This window comes from Patiria miniata, unplaced genomic scaffold, assembly GCF_015706575.1.
Source record: "Patiria miniata isolate m_02_andy unplaced genomic scaffold, ASM1570657v1 HiC_scaffold_7, whole genome shotgun sequence".
NCBI lineage: Eukaryota > Metazoa > Echinodermata > Asteroidea > Valvatida > Asterinidae > Patiria > Patiria miniata.
This window is the reverse complement of record NW_024037074.1, coordinates 25475621-25500565: the sequence shown is the minus strand read 5'-3', so window position 1 is coordinate 25500565 and position 24945 is coordinate 25475621. Positions and strand designations below refer to the sequence as shown.

The 24945-nt window shown below is 40.4% G+C and overlaps 1 protein-coding gene across 1 annotated transcript; it reads right to left on the bottom strand.

Annotated features, from left to right (window-relative positions):
- Nucleotides 1-255: 255 nt before the first annotated feature.
- Nucleotides 256-24945, bottom strand: LOC119746488 (SKI family transcriptional corepressor 1 homolog-B-like). The gene is made up of 5 exons (XM_038223459.1): nt 24488-24945; nt 11038-12840; nt 8397-8553; nt 2731-2799; nt 256-1868 (listed from the first exon to the last, which is right to left on the bottom strand). Exons 1-5 carry the CDS (start codon nt 24656-24658, stop codon nt 1801-1803), a joined length of 2268 nt encoding a protein of 755 aa, XP_038079387.1. The 5' UTR covers nt 24659-24945; the 3' UTR covers nt 256-1800.

The window sequence follows — 24945 nt, the reverse complement described above, 5'->3', positions numbered from 1 at the left end:
TAATCAATGACTGGGAAATATATGGACCCTGGTACGATAAGATACGTATTTCGACACCAAATGTCTTGTGTGGAGCAATCTGATGGAATTCCACTCGAAGTCGGATTATGCTAGGAATGCTGGAAAGAATGTTGCAACCCGACGCCACTTTTTTTTCTTCATATATCATCTCAATAAAGGTCAGTCATTGCAAAAATATTGAAAAGACATGAATCTGGTACTAAAAAGCATTTTCCATTTTGTTACAAAATACTTAGAAAATTGTCTTGACTCTCCATAGGCTTTGTACACATCCACTGTGGCGTCTGGATACTACATTCTGTCCGGAATGCTAATCAGTGGGCGTGGCAATCATCCGTTGCAGTGGGTGTATTTGAACAGTGACTGCAACTATACTGCGGCTGTTAGAACGTGATTAGAGATATGTTTGTCTTGATTTTATCTTATTGTTTTTATATAGAAACTGCTTCTTCATTAACCATTTTTGAGATATGGCGGACACAAATAGAGGGCGCTGTTCAAGTCACTGTCCACTAAATTAAAAAAAAAGAGGCTCATTAAATCATTGCATCAAATTGCATGGCCATTTCACGTCACATGGAGCGCAGGAAATTCAATGTACCAGCAAGCATCAAAACCCACCCAACCTCCAACCTCCAACCCACCCATACAAGTGTGTATTTGCCTGCAATCGGGGACCCCCTATTGTCCCTCTTTTGTTTGTACTCTTTTTAGGAAGACCTCCCATATGTTTTGTACACGAATCCAAATAGGGGACCTCTCGGGAATTGGGGACCCTATTGTCCTCTATTGTTCAACGTCCCCTATTGAACTCACCCCTCTGGTGAACATTTTCCATAAATACAAGATTCAATAAATAAGGAAAATATTTACACATTAACAGTGATAAACAATGACCAAAGACAATTATAAGTTAATCATTCGAAGGTACATGAAGTGGCACATTTGGACTGAATATAGAATTTTTCAAAAGTCTGAAAAGGTAGGTTATCATAACCATTACATTGTTATACATAAATCACGTGTAATCTTGTAAAACAACGGCACAATAATGTGAATTAAATGTAACTTTCAGTAAAGTTCATTTTGAATATTTCAAAAAAGGAAATTTCACTATACTTTCTTTTTAACAGAAGAGTGGTGAGTTATTTTGTGGGTGATCAAAACGGCAAAAATTAATGTGCAATAATATTTTTTCCAACCAAATGATGTGGTCAAGTGTCAAGGTGCACAATTTAACAGCGAAAGCGGAAATATATTTATTGCAACATTATACTTGGGATATTTGTCTCATAACTACAACGCAAGTTGAAAAATCAGGCTAGAGATATAACTGGCCAGTGCCATAGAAGTGAAGAACAAAGCAGCGTGTCACCGTGTCACGGTTGTTTAAAGAAATATATTTTAAAAAGTCAACCGCCGTTTATTTTCTACACTGTGCTTCGCATTTAGGGGTTTCTGTCCCCAGAGTATCAAATCTTTGTCATATTTTCTTCTTGGAAATTAGTGCAACAGTTTGTCCAGGTTAGAAATAAAAAGTAATGTAATAATTAAAATGTCTTAATAACTCTACGGAGACAGAATCATAATTATATTTTTACAGTTCAGCATTCAAAATAAGTGTCACATCTGCCTCTATTTTCGCATGCACTGATATCCACATATTTGCATGTAGCTTTTCGGCATCACATACATTGATTTTTTTCAACTTTTATATTACCGAACTGTTTAACTCATTCAATAAAAGTTTATACACATCGTCGCGGCTGGTGCTGACTTCTAGTCCAGGCCAACGTCGTGCGAAGACAAAAGGCGACGGGGAAAATGGTTCAGAGTGGCTTGGCTATCTGGAGAAACAAGAATAAGAATTCGTCAGGCCTGTCAGTAAAAGGGAACAAGATGATGTTCCTTAAATTAAGAAGAGGACAATGTGAAGGCCATAAAGCAAATACTACAGTGAACGAGAATAAGGTGTGTTGATAAATCTCCTTTACTGTTGTTAACCCAATATGCTGCCCGAGAGTATGTGTCAAAGTACAGGATGTGTATAGCCCAAATTTATCATTGTATTATAGTCATTTCTCTCAGCCTGTAACGCAGCTTAGTTTTCTTTAGTCTTTATCATTATTTGTTGTTCCTTTAACCCCAACTCCCTAGGGGGTGTGCAAAATCATATTGAAATTGGAGGATTCAGGACTGTTAGGGCTATTGTTTATCCTCCATTTTATCCAATTTAATGGTGTCTTGCATCCAGTATAAAATCCACATTTTGACACAATTTCCAATTGCCAAACAGAAGACGTTTAATGTCTCCCCGAAATAAATCCTTTATCAACAATCCCCCTAAAAACAAGCTCGATCGGGTATACCTCGGAAGCTACGGGCCAACGAATTCGTGTTCAAGCATGAGACACGTGATTGTGCCATGTAATTTCTGGAAGGAGTAGTGGTTTGAGAGACAAAAATCAGGTTTTTGACCCCAGTGACCCCATGATGACCTTTGACCCCAGTTTGGTCATGTGACATGTTGGGCTGGGCTACTGATACTTTTGACATAGTTTGGTTGAAATCGGTCAAAATATGTAGGAGCAATATACACTCGTTTGTTACTAACGGACTAACGGAGAGACATGATGATTTGTTGAGCTGCTATCCCGCAGCTAAAAACCCCAAAATGTTATCCCTAATTTTATTCACTTGACACCCTACCTAGGTATTTCTGATGAATGGCCAGGTATGCCTTTCGCCGTAGTTCCATCTCCTTGCTTACTTGTTGCTCTAAAAAAAAAAAAAGGAAAAGCAAACGTAAACAGTTATACAAGGAATTAATCGTCGAAGGAGCTTTCATGCAACATTGTCCATTTTGTTGTTCAATGGGTATCATTAGTCCTTCGAATGATTCTTCCTGAGCTTCATTTGGGGCTTTGGGAATAACTTTGCCGATCATATTTCCCAATAATACTCCGTATAGCGGGGCACATTTCTAGTTAATCTGACCACAGCAGAAATATCTTTTTAAACGAAATGCACTTCGTGCCCGCTGATCAGTCCAGACTTCTTGGAGTTCCTTAATGGAATGACGACCCAGGAGTCGCGAGTCGACTTTTACTGTCTTTTTCTTTAACAGTTAGCGGATTTTTACTGACAATTCGTATTACGCTATCACTATCGAATGATATTCATTTAATATTGTCCGCGCGTGGTATGTAAGCCGATATGGTTTAATCCGCCTGACGAACTGCGCAGGACAACGGTGGAAATGGCACGGGTAATTTACCTTAATTCCATTATAATATCAGTTACAACTTACGGGTCCCGCTGCTAAATTGGAACTGATAACACGGGGGTAGTCTTGCGGAGATAAAATACATGTTTAGCTAATCGGAAAGTCGTTTGAAGTGTATATAAAAGTTGTATTTTTTTTCGGTAGAGAGACCGCATGCAGCGAAGTCACGGTGAGTTGAGCGGAGCAGAGTGGAACGTTGACCGGGCGAACACCGCGCAAGGACGGGGGACAGATGGAATCCTGACGGCCTAGCTTCCTCGGGGGGCTAGTCCCTAGAATCAACCCACCTCCTCTACCCCCGGCAAAAGAAAATGGACGAAAACGTTAATCTTGCCAGAAATAATCAATTATTTTCCCGTACGAGCCCTCGCAGAGAAAAAAGGCATTAAGGAAATGAACATTTTTAAGTCGGACTTTTCTGGAGTAATCACAGTTAATGATGCCCGGAAGTGCATGACTTCTGGCCGGGGCTTTTCTATTGTGCGTGGCCCCCAAACAATACAGTTTAAACATCCCTTGGCTCTCGAGGTAGCGGTGGGTACCCCCTTAGTCCCCTACGGTTCCCCGGTTGATTGGTCGGAGCGTTGTGCCACAATAAAGTGATGGCGGGGGCCCTAGAGCCAGGATTGTGGCCGGCGATTGTGGCCCCGGCTTTGGCCTAGCCACGCGCCGGGCCTGCCTCGGAGTTTCCCGTAGCAGCCTGACGACGGAACTTCGCACGGCGGGAAAAAAAAGAAGTAACAGTTTCTTTTTCTGTTCGTCAACACTGCCCGGAGGAGGTGCACACACTGACGCTTTGGTAGAAATTGGAGGGCTGATAGGCAGAACATGGTTGAGTGTAGTGAGCAGAAATCACGCTGCATGTGTATGTTGTGAAACGACTAGGCATTGAAGCCTTCTTGTCGTTGGACTTCATTTTATAAATCTGACTCTCATATTGGAAAAGTGATAAATCAATTGAAAATTGAGCTTATATTTGTTTTCTTCCTTTTTTGTGTGTCTTTTGTTTGTGCATTTCTATTTAATATTTTGTCTACCTCAAGTACAGGGTCGAATCCCCATTTTGCTATACTTTCCAGCCAGTTATATTTCTATCTACATCGTTGTAGGCCAATTTTTTGAAAATTATTCTGCAGTTGTCTACCTTTGGTAAGTTTTTTTTCAGTGAATTTATACCAGGTTATAGGTAGGTTTACCTCATAACATCATTTTCTTAAGTTTGGTTTTATTCATGTTTTCAGGTTTTATGTTCTCAGGTTTTTCCGGCGCAGGAAATCTCCCAAATTGGGAGAGAGGGCTATAATGGTTGCACCAATGATAGGAACGTAACCCCCTCAAAACTTCCGAACTAATACAAAGCATTCCCACATAGGCTTTAGGGGACGAGGAGGAGGGGGGGGGGGCGAACCTGTGTTCACAGAAACGGAGTGCCCATCTCTCTTTCAAAGCGATTATGCCAGACTCGAGTCCATGAAATGCTGCTGTGGGGGGATCACCACACCTCCTCCACAGCGAGTCTGTTACCTTCCCAGCATTGAATAATGCCGATACCCATTTAACACCTGGGTTGAGAGGAGTAATGGAGGTAAAGCGCCTTACTCAAGGGCACACACAACACGCATGGCCACGGCGGCGCTCGAACCCACAATCTCATGATAATGAATCCTGTGCTCTACGTACCGCTAGATCGCACGTGCCAACCTAGCCTTTAAGGCTCGCCAATCTCCTTTTGTATTCGTTCTTGAAAAAAAAACATTATAAATACACATCAGGAAAACAAATCTATGGATTTCTTTTGGCATGTCTATAAGATCATAGAAACTGTATTTTTTTCCTCGTCACTATCGTCTATAAATACCAGAAGCACCATAATATATGGTTCTCCTTTTCAGCAATTATTTTGTTCTCACTCGCAAAACCATCGTCACTATTGGACTTGGTTGAGGGGTTTCTCCGCCTATTCTGTCATAGCGCTTGCATAATTAATGTGAACGTCCTTGTTAGAACTTTTCCCAGCTTAAAAGTGACTCATGCTTGACAAAGACCGTTCCAATTGATAGAAAATTCACCAGTATGATTAAAATGAAGTAATTTTTTTCTAAAATTTAATGCAAAACGGTCCGTGAATTAAAAGTCACTCTTTGATGTGCGGTCATCATGCAGAGAATGGAAGGGCACGAACGAGATACAGGGCGAGTCAAAAAAGCGGAACCCAAACCTAAAAAAAAATGTCATATTTAAAAAAAAAAGAAAAAAAGATCGCACCAAATAATGACTGGAAAGCCAATTTCATAAACTACTTTTAGATGAAAAATTTACTTAAATTGCTCAATCCGTTCAAAGTATATCACCATTTAAGCACTAGTAACCCTAAAACCTCTTTCGTCCAAAAATGCGATTTCAAGAATCGTCGTCACAATTGTCTTCAAACATCACCAACGATAAAACCTCAGTTTAAAAGTTAAAAATATTCACAAAAGTCCTTTTGAAGGCCCGTCTTTTGTAAAAAAAAAGAAAGAGTGGATTTCATAAATCATATTGTTTGCCTATAAAACAGATATTGTGTACTACAGTTGTTGACAGTTGTTAAAACAAGTTTCTATGTCCTTTTCTTTGTTGTTCCAAACAGTCAGAACACAATAAATTGCCTTTTTTTTTGACGAAACAGGTTTTAGGGTCATTGCGTTTAAATAGTGATATTCTTTGAACGGACTGAGCAATTGCAGCATTTTTTTCATTTAAAAGTAGTTTCTGAAATTGGCTTTTCGGTCGTTATTATTTTTGGTGCTATATATTTTTTAAAATATGAAATATATTTTTTTTTGGGGGGGGGGTTGGGTTACGCATTTTTTGACTCACCCTGTAGCAATGAGTGACGGACTTGTCGCGGCAAAATGTCCGACTTTTCCGATTTGGCAACATTTGCAACACTTTCAATCGGATCCGAGTTAATTTGGAGCCAAACAAAAGCGGGAGCGCAGCAGATTGTTACTGTACCCAAAAATGGGGGAATTAATCTGTAGCTACTTTATCGTAATCCTTTCTGACGAGATTACAAGCGGATAGAGCACCCAGGGCGACTTTAATTAAGGGATATTTGCCACTAGTTGTTTCTTTAGCAGTTAATCAAGTGCTGAGAAGGTTTTGCGCGCTAAAGGGGAATGGGAAGTCTGCTGCACTCTCCCGCGGGGGAGGGGGGGGGGCACAGAGGGACAAATTTGGTCCAAATACCCGGCACTCCACCACGCGGCCGCTGCCGTGCAAGGCGCGTTTGCCCATACGCGCCCCACCAACAAAGGATGCTTTTTCCACTGGACCAAAATCATAATCAGTGAAACGTGGTTGTGTTGGGGGGGGGGATATAAATAAATAAGAAAGAAGACTGATATTGAATTGAATTAAAAAGAAAATAATGGTGATGTTCATAGGCCGATACGCAGCTGTGGCTCAACCTTGGTGGATATGCTCTGATTGCGCTGTCATTAGGGCCAGGGAAAGTATTACTCGAACAACTGTTGTTATTCATTTCTAAATTCTCTTCCGGTTACGGAGACCGTTCCGTAGTGTATAATGGCAAGACCCCTTAATTAGGAGTTCTAATTAAATTCGAGAGCCGAGCAGAATTAAGCGTGCGACAAAGCTTTTTTTGGCCATAAGTGGCCACACACTGACACGGCATCGCACGCAATTCGGCAGTGAACGTGGCAGGGGCCTGGGGCGATCTGTGACAGGGGGAAAGGCTGCATCCAACGTGCGGCTAATGATGATTAAATTTTGGTTGCAAAAAAAATAGAAATAGTGATTAAAAAGGCTTGCTAGGAAACAAAAATAAAGAGTTTAAAAAGGGCAAATTTCATGAATATTGTATCAGATCACCGCGTCCAAGTTCAGAAATGCCTTTGTTCAGTAAGCATTGTCAGGAAATGTGATGGGGGAGGGAATAGGCCTACATGTATTTTGTTCTTGAAGGCTGGAGTGAGTATACTGACGAGAGACTGGAATGCCGTGCTATGAGGTGGAGCTTAACGGACGGATGATTTCGATGAATAAATCAGGGAGGACAACCAAGACATTAGACTCAGGCTTTGGTGAGAAGGGGATGCTGAAAATGGATTCTTGATAGTATTTGGAAGAGATAATATGATCCCCTTTTCATCTTCAAAACCGTACAGTCAATCACGGAGATTGTGATGCATAGGGCGAAAGAGAACTAAAAACAACATTAGCTGCCCGGATCTTCTTAAAAATGAGAATCGAGAACTTTCTTAGACCTCCACAAAGTAGACGATATTTCTAAGGATGTAGTTGGTTTGAAACAGGACGCTATATTTGACCACTTTTTATCAGGTAGGGTCCAACTTTTAGGGAGGGGTGCTTAGAGGGCCAATATTCTGGAGGGCGGGCATTCAGTTTAGGTTTCAAAATGTAAACATTGTCCTTCCATAGGCCATGTTGTGGAAGAATCTTTTTCAAGATGGCTGCTTTTCCACTTTGGGGAACATCACATTATACAACAGAGGCAAATACACCTGAAACACAGGTTATTGGGGAAAAACAAACGGGCGGCTTTCGCTTTCGTTATTGACGTATCTGTCTGTATGGTGTTATTCTGGAGATAAGAACCACCGTTTGTCTTTCTTGCACTTTAGTATAGGTCCATTCGCTCATTTGTTCTTTGTGCATTTTGTTCTCGTTTGAAGCACAAAAGGTGTGCGTTCTATCAGCAAAACGAAAACAATTCACACACATCCTTATGTGATTTGTTTTCGTTTTGCTGAAAGAACACCTTTTTGTGATCCGTGGACAAAACTTTAAAAACGGTGTTTAAAAGTCCGTAACTTGAAAAGTACGTAAGTGATTTGTATGATTCTTGTACTAAAAGAAAGCTTATGAATTGAGCTTTTATATCCTAGATTTTGAAAGTGCTACATTTAGAACTTCATTAAAACAATGGTCCCAACATTTGGGTTTCGTTTATTTTTCTTGACTCACCCTGTAATTATAACGATGTGAGGAGCACGAGGCGTATTTGAGGAAAGACATAAAATTTCAGAGAAATTGTATAAAGAATATAGAAAAAAACACATACCTTTGGCAGGTTCGTGTGGAGCATGATCTTCATCTTCAGTGGCCGGTGAGGGCGTTGTGGATTCCCTGGCAAGATGGCGGCAGGGATGTTGTACGCGGTTGCCTGGCAGGCGATCGCACACCGATGCGTCCGATGGCGAGCTATGTGGGCTCTCCGCCTGCAACACCAACGAAAATATTTCACTTCACAACGTGTTAAAAAAATAACCTCGCTCTTTATTTCCGGAGCGGGTGCATCAGGAGTTGAAAACAATATTCTTGAACAAGTCACCAAATATTGCCGACGATTAAAAAAACAAAGATGAGAATGGTAATGGTGATGACATTTTCGATATTCGCATTGCATTCTGGGTATGGATGACAAACAAGCCACGGAATTAAGGTAGTGTAACACATGATTTACTTCATAGGCGGTATTGACTACACCAGTCCTAGAGTCATGGTTACTAGTTCAACAACAGGAAAGATGTAAAATTGGACTATACAAAATGTATCCACGGAGGCAGCTGGAGCGGGCAGAAGAAGTTCGTGTAGAATCGACACTGAAGAAATATAACTACTGACAAGGATAATCGGGTCTATATGTGGTTTCTTGGCAACACAGACAGAGAGTTGAGGTGTTCTGGTGGAAGTTCAGAAGAGAGACTGAAGAATTGGGGGGAGAGGGGCTGATTAAATACAGAAATGAAGAACATGGATTGTGTGTAAGTTCAATAAACATGTAACAGCAAATGGAATCTATGTGGTTTTAGGTTCTACGACCAAGCCCATGGAGACTGAGTGTCTATGAGAACTGTCTGTGTGGACCACAGAGTAATTTGAAAGAATCCTAAAGATGTCAACAAGGGAAGCTAGTTATTCAGCCTTAATGGAAGAGAATACTAATAAAATTAATTAAGCTTCTAGATCTGGGCTTACAGTAGCATAAATTGTATGGTTCTCAAACAAAATGGCATAGGCTTATTGGGCGCAAAATTTGAAAATTTCGTTCTAGCATGTCATATACATCAACATAATCGATCGGTTTGTTGTTTCCAATCGCAATGTATTGTATCCTAAAGGTCTTCGACTGTCTGTGAGGGTGGACTTATCAACAACCATCAGATCATTGAACTACTGCTGTGGCGGCTCCTGCTTTTTCGAACTTGCACTACACAACATTTCATTACTTATAAATTAACTCTTTCATTACTTTAATGGCACCGCGCAGTTTGCAATGCATGAATAACATTTCATGTATAAAGGGAATATACATCATTTGCTTTTGCTGTAATTTTCAGAAATGGATGGAATTGGGGGGTTGGAAATATATAGCAAATATAGTTCCACCTTTTTTTGAGGTTTTGGGTTCGAAAATGCTATAAAAACCAAGAAAAACAATCATTTTCATGTAGTCTGGTTCCCTGACTCGATTGCAAACAAGTGCGATGGTCAATTAGGGCCAGTATTTGAAAAAAGGCAGTTTTTTTCCAACGCTGGTCGGCCGGCCAGCGTTGGAAATTGATACAAAAATACCACTTTTCTTGAAAATGACAGTATACCAGGTGCCATGATTTTACAGAATGCTTTACACTGTCATTCACTAACAGTCCAGCAAGGTATTTCAAAATGATTTGCTAGTTTTATTTTTTGATGTTTGCAAATGTTGTATTTTCCCTTTAATTACAGACAGGAATTTGCCGTGTGCTCATGAATACGTAATGACTTTGTGAGGTTAATTGCTGCATCATCAGTGCCTCGGATACACATGCCTACCGGATGTTGCCGTGGTTGTTCCCCTAATTATTGGTAACTTGTGCGCTCAATGAAGTTGCTTGAGGTTTACAACTACTGTTATGAAGTTATGTTGCAGTTTATGTGGTTTTGTTGCGATGCCGCATACGTTTGTGTTTTTGTCTTTGTTGTTGTGATCGCTATGGTTAATGTTTTGCGATTGTTGTGGTTATTGTATAGCACTTGGTCGTTTCAAGTGCTGTAATTGTGGAAGTAGTGGATGTTGCGGCATGCGGTGCTGATGTACAATGTATAGTTGTATTTGTGGTTGCAGAAGATATTGTGGCTCCAGTGGTTGTCTTTTGTGGTTATAGCGGTACCTGTGGTTCGCTTAACTGCCGTGGTTATGGTTTGTGGTTAAGGGACAGCTCCTACGGTGCTGTGGTTATGTTTATGGGTGCTGCGGTTGTTGTTAATTACTTGTTTTGTTTGTGATTGAATAAGCTTGGAATCGGTTAAATTATACTCTTAATTGACGCAATTCAGTCGTTCGTTTTTAAATTTTGCTCAGATAGTGAGAAACATTAAAGCAATGTTAAGTCTTTTCTAATTCACACCATATGTGTTCCTTTTCTGACAATAAATTATAATCCTGGCATCATGAGAGCAATTTTATTTTCTTTGTGACATTTGAGACTGCTGCGCCCAAGCAGGCCTACACCATCTTTTTAATTTCCGGGTAAAACATAATCAAGTTTCTAGTGGATGCCAAGTCTGCTGTGTTCGGGGCTCAGTTTTGATCAAGGAAACAGTTACCCATCGATGTAATTGCCTTAACGCACAGTAATGATCATAACATCGCACCTGAGACATGTGATTATGACGCCTAATCGGCAAAACATCAGCTAATTAAATGGAGATTTCTTTACCTCTTCCATCGAGATGGCTGCTTTTGCGTGCGCTTTCCCGAGGTCACGATGGCTCTCGGCGGCACCGCCTGGTGGACTCCCACCTGCGTCTAGCTCCGTGCCACTCGTCGTGCCCGGTGTCCGTTTCACGGTCGCTTCGGCGTAGGAGTCGGTCTTATCGATGGGATCATCAATGATGAGCTCCGAAGTCTGAGGACTGAGACTCATCGGTGATTTGGTGACGGGGTAGTGATCTGCTTTGATTTTCACCTGGTGGTTAGGGGGTTGTTGGGGGCTGGTCTGGGGATCTCGGATGGTCAGGCAACAGTCGTCGAGAGGGGATTTCGGGGGAAACATGAATCGTTCGGCGCTGGGAAACGACCGTTCTGGGTCAAGGTAACCTTTCCCGGTCAGAACGGGACGGAAGGCGGACGTGTAGTACGCATTCCTGGATCTTAAATCTGGGAGATGATGATGGTGAAAGTGGTGTCTCATGGTAAGATTCTTCGGTTTAAGGTTGCGGAATTTCATTGGGTCAAAGTCATCCCACTGATGGTGAGGTCTCTTCGCCGGGCTATGGTTGCTTGCTGGAGCAACATCTATCATTGTGTGAATTTCATTATCTGGTTCCATGAGGGGTTGATAGTAGCCAGGGTTACCAGCAAACGGCATTCCGATAGTCTTGGGCCAAATGGCTGCCGCAGGTAGAGGGTACCCCGTCCTGCCACCGCTCCACACAAGCTCCATAAACGGATGCTGTCTAAACGCCGGCGGGGACAACTGTCCGGGGAAAATGGCACCGACTGAGTAGGGAGGGGAGGAGTTCATTGGGGTGTCCTCTGGCAAAGTATCAGCCATCGATGTAGACAGGGTACGACTGGGGATGGGCATGAGTGGGTAAGGTATGTTTACCGCTCCAGGTGGAGTTGGTTCGAGATCTTGATGAGGATCCTTGTCGTAGCGGCTCCTCGTGGGCGGACTGGGGAGTAACCGTTGAGCTTCACTACTGAGCGAGATGGGATCCACCACGGGTCTACCGAACGATGACGGGGCGAGCTTGTTGGATGTCTCGCAGACGGACCTCTTACGGCTGCCTCCGTTAAACATGGCCTTGACATCCTCCCAAGCGTGCAGGAGATCCTCTGATGGGTTGGGATCGACCAGCTTGATGTGCCTTCTCCAGGAGTTGAAGTTGGGCCCGTCTGGTGGGTGGAACTTGGAGGTCGGGGTGCGATGCGCGTGAAAGATAAACTTGTTTGGGGACGAGAACAGGTTGCAGTAGGCGCACCTGATACACTTGGCCCTGGAACTGTTGTACCGGGACGGGACGAAGGCCCCGCGGCATCCCCAGGTGCACTCGTGGTACACGTCAAAGGAAAAGTTGTCCGGTAGCTTAGGCGGTCTGTTCTCGGTCAGAAAGGATTTGCAGAGTCGCTCGGCCTCCCGCTTGTTGATCATGCCGCAGCGGCGAGATGAGACGGGCATGGCGTTGGCGCGCCGGAGGATCTCTAGTTGGACCGGGGTGCACTGCACGCAGGTGATGCCCAAAGCCACGCGCCGGTTGTGGATCTCGTTGTAACTGAACTTTTTGAGGAGAGTGTTAGAGATCTGGGCCAGACAGAGTCGCTCCTGACCGTCGATGATCAGGGCGGCTATGGGCATACCGAAGAGGTTGACGGTGTAGCACTGGTTGCTGGTACCGCCGATGCAGTCGGGGTCCGGGGGCTTGCACGGGGTTTCACAGACGTGGGCACGAGTCGTGGGACTCGGTGTCGGGTTAGATGCCTGACGTTTCAGGTCTTGATGCTCCATACTAAACCCAAGCTATTGTAAAACAAAGATAAGCAAGACAAATTAAGCAAGGCAAATTAATGAAAAACAATTGATACTATATATACTTCTCTGTTCCTGATTATCTTATACCGTTCCTGATCCACTCTTATACCGTTGTGACAGTTGCACTTCATTAAAAGTATGAACAAATCTGAGAGAAATGTTTTCAATCACAAAGTCATGCTGTTAATTCCGCCTGAAATATCAATATTATTATGTATTTCACAAAATTCCTTATTTCACAACAAATAAACTATGTTGTGTTAACAGGAGCTAAGAGCGTTACATGTAATTTTAAAAACGATTTAAGACTCCCAAAAATGTGTTATTGTTTTCTGGGCGAATGATATTTAATGCGTAGTTTGATTGTGTGTGTTTCGCTTCTCCAATAAGCCCCTTGTACTTGTGACTTTAATGCTCCAGTAATTCCCCCGGCTTGTCTGTTTGGCCGTTTTGTTTCTTTGCCCGTTGGCACTTTGTTATCAACCACCGAAGTCTAAAAAATAATGCATCCTGGGTATAATTCCATGTAAACTCGTCTATGCTCATCCACAGCCCGATATACAAAGCTTTTGTACACACCACATGATTGATCATCAGTGTCGGAGGGGGATGGGGGCAATACGAGGTTGTCCCCTTCGTGTCTCGCACTATGCACCGTAACGACATCCACACAACTCTTCAAATATTCAACAGGGAGCCGCTGAGAAACCCATTGCATTGTTATTTCATAACCATCACAGCGTAGTCCGTACTCCCTCGACAGCAAAGACCAAATTATGCAGATAGGTATTGGATTTTTTCCCCCTTGTTTTGGTTGAGTAGAGATTCGAGAAATAATTCAACAGGTTGTCGTTAGCTTCTCTCCTCCCTCCCCCACTCCCTTTCTCGATGCCCCCATTAGGAAATTACTTTAATTAAACAAACTAGACGGTGCCAACGTGGATACGCTTCGCTGCCCAGCTTTGCCTCTCCCGTAAAGCTCCCTTTTCATCTCCCTCACTCTTTTTCCCCTCTTGTCAGGATTATACCGACGACGAGAGGGTTTAATTAACATTAGTCATTTTTGTAAATGCGATTGGCTTTCAATACGAGCGCTCAAGCACGGGATTACCCGCCCGCGCGCAGCGCGCACGCCGCTCCTGGCCTGCCGAGGAACACACCAATTGAACGGCGACGATGATGATGATGGTGGTGGTAGCGATGATGATGATGATGATGCATTTTAAATCGTCAGGGGACGCCATCAAACTACCACTATTGATGCTGATTAGTATTTTTCTACTTTCCTATAATGTGATCCCCTTTTCAACCATTCTGCTTGATTAGGTCGGGCTGGCGCAACACAATGGATATGACAAGTTATTACACAAATTATTATCTTCAGGCGGTCCAACTGTCTCATCAAACTCGCTGTGTGCATTTTAGGACCAAAATATGAATGCATTGATAGCCAAATACGAGGGCTTATGAGTGTCATTTATCTTCCTGTGTATTTGACAAATCGGTTGTTGAGTTACTTTCCTAAAGAAAGGAGCCTTATTAATTATGCGTTGCTATTCATATCCTTTTAGTAACAGTTCAATGCTTAGTGATGCAGCGGTCTTTCAGATAGGCTGATTCAGTTTTGGTTCACCTTCAATAGAACTTTTTAGACCGACCAAACGAGTCGTCTCGCCAAAAATATTCACCAACATTTTGAAACACTTTCTTGAAAACAATATCCATCCAAAAATCAGGTCCTAGGAATCGATAACTCTCAATACCAAAAAAAAAAAAAAGGCTTGGAATAAGTTACCGCAACATTTGAAATCTCCGCATCCAGCAAGTCTTAATCACTTCGTCAATCAACTCAAACAGTTCAGTTACAAAAAGAAGAAAATAAGCGGGAAAAAGAAAGAAAAAAAAAACGAAAAAAAAACGGAGGTGGGGGGGGGGGCGGATGTCATCTTGCAGTGATGTTTTGTATTGTACTGTAAATGTCTGTTTATCATCTGTGTAATTCCTGTTTTATTTAAGTTTATTTATAAATGATTTTTTTTAACATTCTTACATTGTACTCTTAATATTTTAATTGTATTTTAAAAGTAGTTTTGTGTGAGCTGGGATCCATGGGAGATCAGTGAATTTTTTACACTGAATGGATCACCCTCACCCAGGATAAATAAGAAATAAATAAAATAAATAAATAAAAAATAAATACGATCCCTACAAAAAGATCCGTCCAGCAATATTGGGTCTGAATTAAACGACATGAAACGAGCAACAAATCGGACATCAATTAGTAACCGTAGCACAAGCCGACACTAGTCTTGACACCATGCTGCTACTTTTCTAATTGAGGTGTCTCACTCTCTGGTCGCGTTTTAACGAGTATTAATTATTAAACAAGGCTTGTGTCTGTCATACATCGGAGAGGAAACGTGGTAAGAGAGAACAAGTATTCCACCGTTTTCTCTGTACAGGGTGAGCCAAAAAGAAAGTGACCGAAATTGAAAAATATTTGTAAAATATTTGGCTTGCTCCATTTCATAAAGAAATTGGGATAAAGTACGTCTTATTGACTTGTAACTGTGAAAATTTCACGTAATTTACATACTCTGTTCCCAAGTTGTGTACATTTCAATAAAAAGATCACAAAACTCAGCTGTCCACCACTGATCATTTATTATTCTACGAACTAATGAATGCCCATTTTGGATAATGAAACATGGACGTTTTCCCATCTCGATGAATGAACGAGAACTTGCAAAGGAAAACATAAAAAAATCGCCATCAATATTTCAGGGGAAAAAACAGTTGACTTGTTCCTCACATTCAAATTGCAAAATCTGACAGTAAAAATAATGTGTCAGTCTTGATTTCAATTATTAAAATCTCATTTGTATTTGAATCATTGCGTGTAATCTGTAATTCTCACAGAGCTCAATAGCTTCCAATGGCATTCCATTGACAGCTATAAAAATGGGTTCTTTTAGTAAAACCTGCATAACTTCTGATAGCATGGATCAATTTCAGTAATTCTTTTTTGAGATAACTGGAAGAACATGCTCTTTCAAGATATACTTCATTGGTGTTTCAAATGTAATTGATTTTTAAGGAAAAAAATCCTAAATTCGGGTCACTTTCTTTTTGACTCACCCTGTATAGGACCATCAGATTCTGCAAAATTTGGTGGCGGCGGGTACGCTGGCGTGGTGACAAGATGAATGGCGCGCAAACGTGACATATTTACATCAACAGTGTCGTTAAATGCATTAAGAGATATCTGTAAATGCAATTCAAGATATTTCTAAACGCAACAAGAGATATCTTGAAATATATTTAGAGATATCTCTTAATATATTTTTCCCCGGCTATTTTGAAACGTTTATCATTCAAATTCACCGTTTCTAATATTCAAATTCGTCCATCAACATCGGTTAAGTGCATTTCCAATGTTAAGTTTCGTCTTTTGTCAGACAATTTCAAATTCAGTTCAAGCAAATTTAAACAATGAGCACACGTTTTCGTCCCTGAGTATTCAATTTCGTATCGTCTACGCCAAACCTTGTTATTCAGAAATCAAATTCGTCCTACTGATTTATATAAGACGAATTCGATCTCTGAATGCTGCCATTCGGCAACAGCTTAGACGAATTTGATCTGTAATGACGAATATTCTCGACCCGGTGACTAAAGAGGGTGACCCAACTTTAAAATTGAATGGTAAATGACTAAATTGATTTTGTTAAAAGCGTGTGAAATGTTTCGTGGACGAAATTGCATGATAGAGTTGGTGAATTTGAATGAATTTGGTTTTTTTAAATAGCCGGGAAACCTATACTTAAGAGATATCTTGAAATCATTTTAAACTATCTTGAAATCATATAAAGATATCTTGAAATAAATTTAGAGATATCTTGAAAATGGGTTGAGAGATGTCTTGAAATGAATTAAGACATATCTGGAAAGGAATTAGAGATATCTTGAAATCGATTTCAAGATAACTTGAAATCGAATTTGAGATATATTTAACTCAAATTTAAGATATCTTTAAATGGATTTCAAGGTATCTCGAAATAATCACTCGAGGGCTTTTAAATTGTCTTTACAGATAATTTTCTTCAAAAGATAAAAAGTTTTAAAGATATTTGGAAATAATTGGAGCTATCTTGAACTATATAGAGATATCTTCACGTAATCAAAAGCTACCATTTACCTCGGATAAATGTCTTATTTGCACGCCATACAGATCAACGGGACAAACTTGAGTTAAAGGGTTGTACATTGGTTTAATTATTAAAACCATCTGTGTCTATAGTTTAAATTGAGAGTAGAGTTTGTTGTGTGATGACTGCTCAGTCGTTTTCTGGGAGGAAATCTGAATGTAGGCTAAGGTTCTGCCATCAAATGTCACAGTTTTCCCGGCCAAGTGCTCGTCAATATCATCGATGTCTCTGTGTTAATGCGTCTTCTCTGTCTGGGAGAAAAAAGGCCTATATCTCCACATTTTCTCCTCATGTATGGGGCTAGGAAAGGCAGTCATAACTACTCAACGAGGTTGCTCGGCGTTCGTGAATTTCAGATCAAAGCTATCATACGCAGACCGAAAGTTATAATGAAGACTGAACAATAAACAAAAAATGACTGTGACGATGGCCTTGCAGAACAACTACGGCGCCGTGGCTAATAGACGCGCGGATTGTAGGCTAGCTGCTCATTTCTCCATACTTCCACAACCCTGCCTATACACGGTAACTTTCTTTTCACGTTTGTCTGCAGTCATCACAAAGTGTTCTTTATTTAAACTGAAAGAATATACCTGAGTCACGGCTTTAAAAGGGGCTTTAAAAGGCGGTTTCATTATCTGCTGAATAAATATTCTGAGGAACTCTTGAGTGTTTTCTTAATCGAAACCGAATACTCGATTGTAGTGATTAGGGAAGAGGGAAGAGGAGTCGCATGACATTATCCGGTATCGATATTAAAGGAGATTTCACAATCGTTTTCGTTTGGGGGTCACTTTTCGTCTTCTGCTTTTCCCTCCACTTTGTGTGCGCATGTCCCCTGGGCCAAGCGTGACACACAGCTTCGAGCGGTCCCGTTTCTAATACCCCCGGATTAAGGCCGAATTACCGTTCAAGTTTGTGCTGGCCCAGAGTTAAGTAATAACAATGATTCTCATGACGTCCCACTTGCTGCTCTCGATTCGATTTAAGTAAATCGAACTTATAAGCTCGTCGGTGTAATTGTGTCGGCTAAGATCTTGCAGCTTTGCAATCTGGATGCAAACGTCTCGAGGGCAAAAGTTGGTTCGGGAGGAAAACATTTCGGGAAAACTAAAGACACTTTTGTGATGAGATGTCAAAGAAAACTAGATTTTTGTTTTATAAGTAGGCCTACAGAGGTTCATCTCTTGTACGTTCTGAACGTTTTAAGGAAACTGAAGTCTCAATTTAAATCAGTATTCCTGCTGGAAAAGATTTTGACGTATCAAAGAAATACATACAGGCCTACACGAGTTGAGATGGTTTAAATCACGAACATGGGGTCGGGGGTTCACCCCTCTCCCGGCTGAACACACACACACAAAAAGTGGTCCTCGGTAGTCTGGTTTCCCGTCCCAACTGTCATTCGGACTTCAAATATGGGGACAGGACTGGAAGCTATAGCGGTAAATGTTGCATACATCAGGAGGGTTCCCTCCTGATGTATGCGAATGATATGCATGATGTTGCAGGTCTGAATCCCGCCTCCTGTATTGAAAACCACAACGGTAATGTTTGCTCGCAACCAGCCTATTGCAAAATGGCAATAGGCTGCGCCACGAATGTACAATTTCGGAGGTGACGAACTTTGATTTTTTGATGATTTCGAAAGTGTCTCTGGCAAATATCAATCAAGAGAGAGAAATTACTGTTTATTATGTACAATCTATGCAGTTGAAATGCTTGAAAGTTACCTTCGTGGAGACACTGATGATTTTGCTTTCTTTTTGTGCGATTTGAAACTTCATCATAATGCGCGCGCAGAGGTGATCAAATCAATGGCTTGAAATGCTTATGTTTATGAGAGAAACTGCTGGTGTGGGGACTAAAAAGCGGCGATACACACGATTTCCAAATGTGTACGTGACCATAAAAATCATTTCAAAAAAATGAAACATCATAATAAAATAATTCTTTAAGTGTGATGTTTACCCTCAATTTTGTTTTAAGCAAGGATTTTTTTTAAGTTGTCAAAAATTCCTTATTTTCAGGTTTCCCTAACAGCTTTCCTTAATATTTCCTGTAAAAAAATCGGAACCTCTTTTGATTTTTTTTCTTCAAATTATTCTCAATTTAAACTTTCTGCCACTATATCCTCAACTTCTTTTTCTAGACACTCTCGACACAAAGGAAGTGCCAAACAAATAACTACAACAAAAGAGAGAGATAGAAAGAAAGAAAATACAACAAGGTGTTCATAAAGCTGTCTGCGTGCAGATTCATATGTCAAATTAAACCACAAGGTCAGTTTTTACGTTTATCAGGGAACCCAATCATCAAACCCAATCATTAACGGTATTGTTCTGTGGCAACATTTGAATATGGCTTGTTTCCACGCGTGTGGCCCTGAGTGACTACTCGCGCCACATTGACAGACAATAAAACAACACAATAGTCTTGCCCGGCTCACATCATGTGACTCTGTCACGGTAATGATATATGTTGTTTGAACAAGCGCCCACTAAATATCTGTGCTGTAGATTGCGAAACCAAGGCAAGCATGACATGACTCTTTTCTTGCAACTTTGTATATTTACAAAAGTTTAATCTCCACCATTTCGCAGACCCTTTTGCATGAAGAACTGTGATTTAAATGGCTGGTTATTTTATTGATGTGCTGGAACAATGGGGTAATATCATAGGGCAACACGTACTGCATGGGGTGCAATTCTTTGCGAAAAATTTGGTGCTTTTTTCAAATTTGGAGGCCTGTATCATTTTGTTAATTACGTCTATCGAAGCAACTGCATTTGCTGTAATCTGCATATGCCAAAATCGTAAAGGTTTCTATATTATTCTGTAAAGCAGCCACAAAGTAAAATGTCACAGAAGGTGAACGAACATGGAGAAGTATAGATTTCTGTAAATGCATTCATTGTTCATCCAAGAAGTTTTCACCAAAATGGAGATTTAGCGAGAACGGTGCGCAAACTTGACCTGTTACATCTCCGCGCGCTATCGAGTACCCCTGAATAATTGAAATAAGTTGTAGTGATTATCTCAGCATCAAAACTTATTTTCGACTTGTCCCTTTTTTAACACACCACAACTTGCATTGCTTATACAGAATTTTCTTACTGACGGGTCACAGAGGGTCAAGTCCAATAATAGGGTATCTGGTGTAAAGTTGTTGAGTTTAGGTGCGTCTCAAGGCTGTGTGATTTCCCTTGGTTTGTTGTCAATGTATACTAGTGATGTTAATAATCTGAGCCCCAACTGCAGCATGATTAAATATGCAGACGACACAGTCATCAGCATTTTTTGCATAATTATTCATCTGAGCATTTTAACACGGTTCAGAAATTTGTAGTCTGGTGTGATCATCATCATTTAGTTCTCAATGTTAACAAAACGAAGGAAACTGTCTTTGATTTCCGTCGGTCGGCAGCTGTCCACGAACCTCTGGTTATTCATGATTATCCTATTCAGCAAGTTTCTGAATACACGTATTTGGGGACTGTGATTGATTATAAACTTACATGGACTGACAACTGCAAGACTGTGGCAGGAAAAGCAAATCAAAGATTATTTTTCTTGAGGAAATTGAAGGAATTTCATGTTGACAACAGGTTTTTAATTCTGTTTTATAAGTCTCTTATCCAGAGTATTCTTACCTTTTGTTTCATTTGTAACTTAGGTAACTTGTCAAAAGAAAACATAAAGAAGTTGGAAAGACCAAGGAAGATTGCCCAGCGCATCATCTGCACAAACCTATACCGTCAATCGCTTCTTTGTATGAGCAGCGGGTTTTGTTGAAAGTTCACAAAATAATGCAGGACCCCTCACATCCATTCAATGACCTTTTTAAATTCAACAGATCAGGTATCCGTCTTTGTGTCCCCACACACCTCACGTTGTCGCACTAGGAATTCGTTTGTTCCAAATGCTATCCATCTGTTCAATAGGTCTGTGAATAGGTAGTTATTGATAGTACTGTCTAAAGAGCCGTCAATTCGTTTTAATATGTCATTTGTATCCATGGGGTTGGCTTTTTATTGTTGCGTGCTATGTTGACTTAAGAATTGTTTGTGCAATGTATCATGGTCCTCTCCATTTTACTGTATTGTATTGGTTTATTTTTTGTGTTGTGTGAGTTCAGTGATCTGTGTATATCGTACTATATATGTGTTTTATTGCAGTTTTATGTAATGTCATTGTTCAGAAATGCCAGTGGAAGCTAAATTTCTATACTTTTTAGTGTGGATAATAAACTTGAATTTGAATTTGAAGTTTTCTATATATCCCTGCAGGATTTCGTCCAAACTTATCAATCGAGGTGCCTAGACCATGTTTGGGGTCAACAAATTCATTAAAGCCATTTTTCAACGACTAATTTATGTATTTTATGCATAATATGCAAATTAGTATCCGCCGTCATCTAAAATTTAACTTCAATCTATATATCCGCAAGAATTTGTCAAATCGTATCAAACGAGGTGTCTAAACCCATGTACTTATACCGGTAGGGTCAAAGAATGCATTCAAGTCATTTCTACAATGATGGTGTATATATTTTATGCATATTATGCAAATTAGCACCCGTCATTATCAGGAATGATTATAACATCCATCTTGAACTGTTGTTTAATTCCACTTTGGAATAAAAATTACTTATAGGTTTTCCATTAGATTAAGGGGACAAGTGGCAGAAGTTTTTGAGTTTAGTCATTTATTTTCCTGCTCAAACAATGACGCGTTCAAGTTTGATTTTCAAGCTAGTAAATAATTGTAAGTGGAACAAACATTACAAATTTATCCCTCTTCCGAAATGTAAGGATTGTGACGAAAATATGCTGACAAATTTCAAGCGCCAAAGAATAAAATCTTTCTGAACTGCTATAAACTGACCCCCAAACATCAGGTTCAGCTATCAAAAAGAGAAGGTGGTGGTTTTTTTAACACCACCAGAAATTAACACGACGGATAACACAAGTAGTCACAAATAGGTTTGGATTTCAAAATACCGCATGGAACCGCAAAGGATTGTATAGTAAAAGCTCCGAGGTTCTAAATATAAAATAAGAACGACATCAGTTTCATGTTGTCGCATGAGATACAGGTTCCGATCCCGTTAGCCAGATGGTCGAGTGGTAAGATGTCTGCACTAGAAAGCAGGAGGTCGTGGGTTCGAGTCCCACCCGAGTAATTTTTTCCAACTTTCACTCGGGAGGTAACACACTGAGTATATAGTTGTACATCAGATTTGAACCAGCCAACCGATCCCGTTAGCTCGGTGGTCGAGTGGTAAGACGTCTGCACTAGAAAGCAGGAGGTCGTGGGTTCGAGTCCCATCCGAGCGATTTTTCCCGCTTTGACTCGGGAGGTAACACACTGAGTATACAGTGTTTATACGTCGGTGAAGGGTAAAACCTAATTTGATTTACATTACCCCGACACAAAATTCTACCTTATGAATAACACGCACAATAGTTATGTCAGACATGACTTGTATTTAGAAATTCATATTTTGCCTGGCGGGTGTACAATGCTAACCATGTAAATATTAGGGATGTGGGTGGGCATTATACAATCATAAAGGCATGTTTATCACTCTAAAAAGAGATTGGTCAAAATAACCAATATTGGTTGATATCTGTCCAACCAATCCGATTGGTTGGACACATATTAACCAATATGTGGCATGAAAAAAAAACCGCTTTGAAAAACGTAATACGATATTCGCACGGTTTCCTTGACAGTTTGAACAGCAATATGTTGCATCATTGCTCCGAATCTTTTTCTCATTTCCAAAGAGTGTAACCAGCTAGCTCCAGAGTGTCAAAAACACTGATTTCAGATTGCAATCGCTGCATTTGAATAAGGTGGATTTTTTTAGAAACAAGAGAATATTTTAAGCAAGTTTTCACTCCATCTTCGTTTGCATGAACGGTACACTAAGTCTGTAAGTACTGTTTTGGTTGGTTCATCGTTTCAGTGATCGTTTGGCCAACTTCTATACACGAAATCAAGAATTGGTAAAACCATCCGTTTGTCGGTGTTCGAGATTTTGAACACGCATAACATGGCAACTTCAAAATTGAAGTAAATGTAACTAAACCTTACACGGTGGTCATAATTATTTTAAACTTTTACCCGAAACCGGCAGAATTTTCTAAAAAGCCCATTCAGGCAAAAGATATAGTGCCAAACATCATGTGACGTCTTTCTTGTGGTAGAAATATAGAAGGAAAATGAAAATTCATCTAATTCTGAAAGTAGCAATCGATTACATTCAAATTTTGGGATGGGGTAAAATGTTACAACTCGTCAACAAATCACGACAATGACATTCAAAGATATTGATCAATTCACCACATGGTCATTTTTGTTCTAAGTTGTTCTGCTTGTGCTCTTCAACAATAAGAATATTCTGGCTTCATTTTGACGTAGGCAAATCAATTTATTTCGTCCAATTTCTCATTTGCAGGATTTTTGGGAACAAACACGAAAATAGCATAGGAAGAGCGATTCGAATTTTGTTTTTGAATCCAAATCAATTTAATATTATACTACATATTAGCGTTTCGATTTTCATATTTGATTCCGCCGATGAAATTTCACTGAAAATGCATACACGTTTCAGTCCAAGAGAATACTAAAGTCGGAGAATTATCACAAGCTTGCTCGGGTTGGGCTCGAACCCACGACATCCCGCTTAACTCCCATCGCCCAACCGTCCCCGGTGAGATCAGAGTGAACGAGACGTCTGCACGTATGTAGGAGGTCGCGGGTTCGAGTCCCACTGAATCAAAGTCGTAAATTTTAATGACAAGTTCTCGGGCAGGCTGCGACAATCACTCAGTATACAATGCTTATTCAATCATGTCGGTGAAGGCCAAATCTAGACTCCACCACAAAGTCGATTCTAAACGTGTAAAAACTGTTTACAATTTACAAGTTTTCTTCGAAGGTCGAGTGCCTATTTGAAATCAGTTAAACACTGTTAAGTCCATTTAATACACGTCTCTTAAAATACTTCCTGAAAATCTATTTTTGTCCTCTGAAAATACATGATTAAAATAGGATAGAAAACAACTTATTTTCGTTTCAAAACATTAATTTTTGCTTAACAAAAGTTACACAAACCGTCGGACAATCTATTTAAGCCAAACATGGTAGACATTTTAAATTTATATTAATGGAACTTTTCCAACAGTATAATGTAAAAATAAAAAGCCTTCTTCGGTAATCTCTAAAACTGGTGAGTTTATCGTCAGGACTTGGGCCGGAGCTACGGGCAGGTGGTCTGAGCTTGATTCCGCAACATCAATCACTTCGGTCTTCTCTCTCAAGGTCTTGATCAATATAGTGCTAGTAAGATAGCACACGAAGTGTGTATATTAATTTCTACAAGTGAAAAAAAGAAACCGCAAGGTTTATCGACTTACCGAAATGAGCAATTTGCAGCAGCGACTTGACAAATGAAAACCTCTTTCTCTCTCCTGCTTCACTCTAGTCCTCAGCCGGAAGAGAGAACACAACCAGAAATGTGCCTCCTCGTAAAAGTAATACACTTTAAATACCGCTCGCTCTGATAATGACAGCGCGCGAATTACCATAACAATCTCAAACAGGAAAGCTGGGTTGCCACGCTGGTAATAAAGCTGTGAATAATTCAACACGTGGGTGTGGTCTCAAGCAGGTGAGTCGCCCAACCAATGGATGGTGCGGTTTGCTTTATGTAAATTTCACTGTTATTCCTTTCTTTTATGATTTCACTTGTAGCACAAGTATATGATTATGTATGTCATCACGGGTAAGTGGACGATGATTGGCGCCATCTGGTAGACGAGCTACGACGCGTCATGTAGTTTGTGCCGATATTGCCTTGGAGTGAACGCTGTAC

Excerpts from the sequence above, each read along its gene's own strand:
- LOC119746488 (XM_038223459.1), bottom strand. The coding sequence starts at position 24,658 with ATGGTAATTCGCGCGCTGTCATTATCAGAGCGAGCGGTATTTAAAGTG. Across the intron at positions 2,800-8,396 it reads TCCACACGAACCTGCCAAAG|AGCAACAAGTAAGCAAGGAG; the intron begins GTATGTGTTTTT and ends TTTTTTTTTTAG. Across the intron at positions 1,869-2,730 it reads CATTCATCAGAAATACCTAG|ATAGCCAAGCCACTCTGAAC; the intron begins GTAGGGTGTCAA and ends TTGTTTCTCCAG.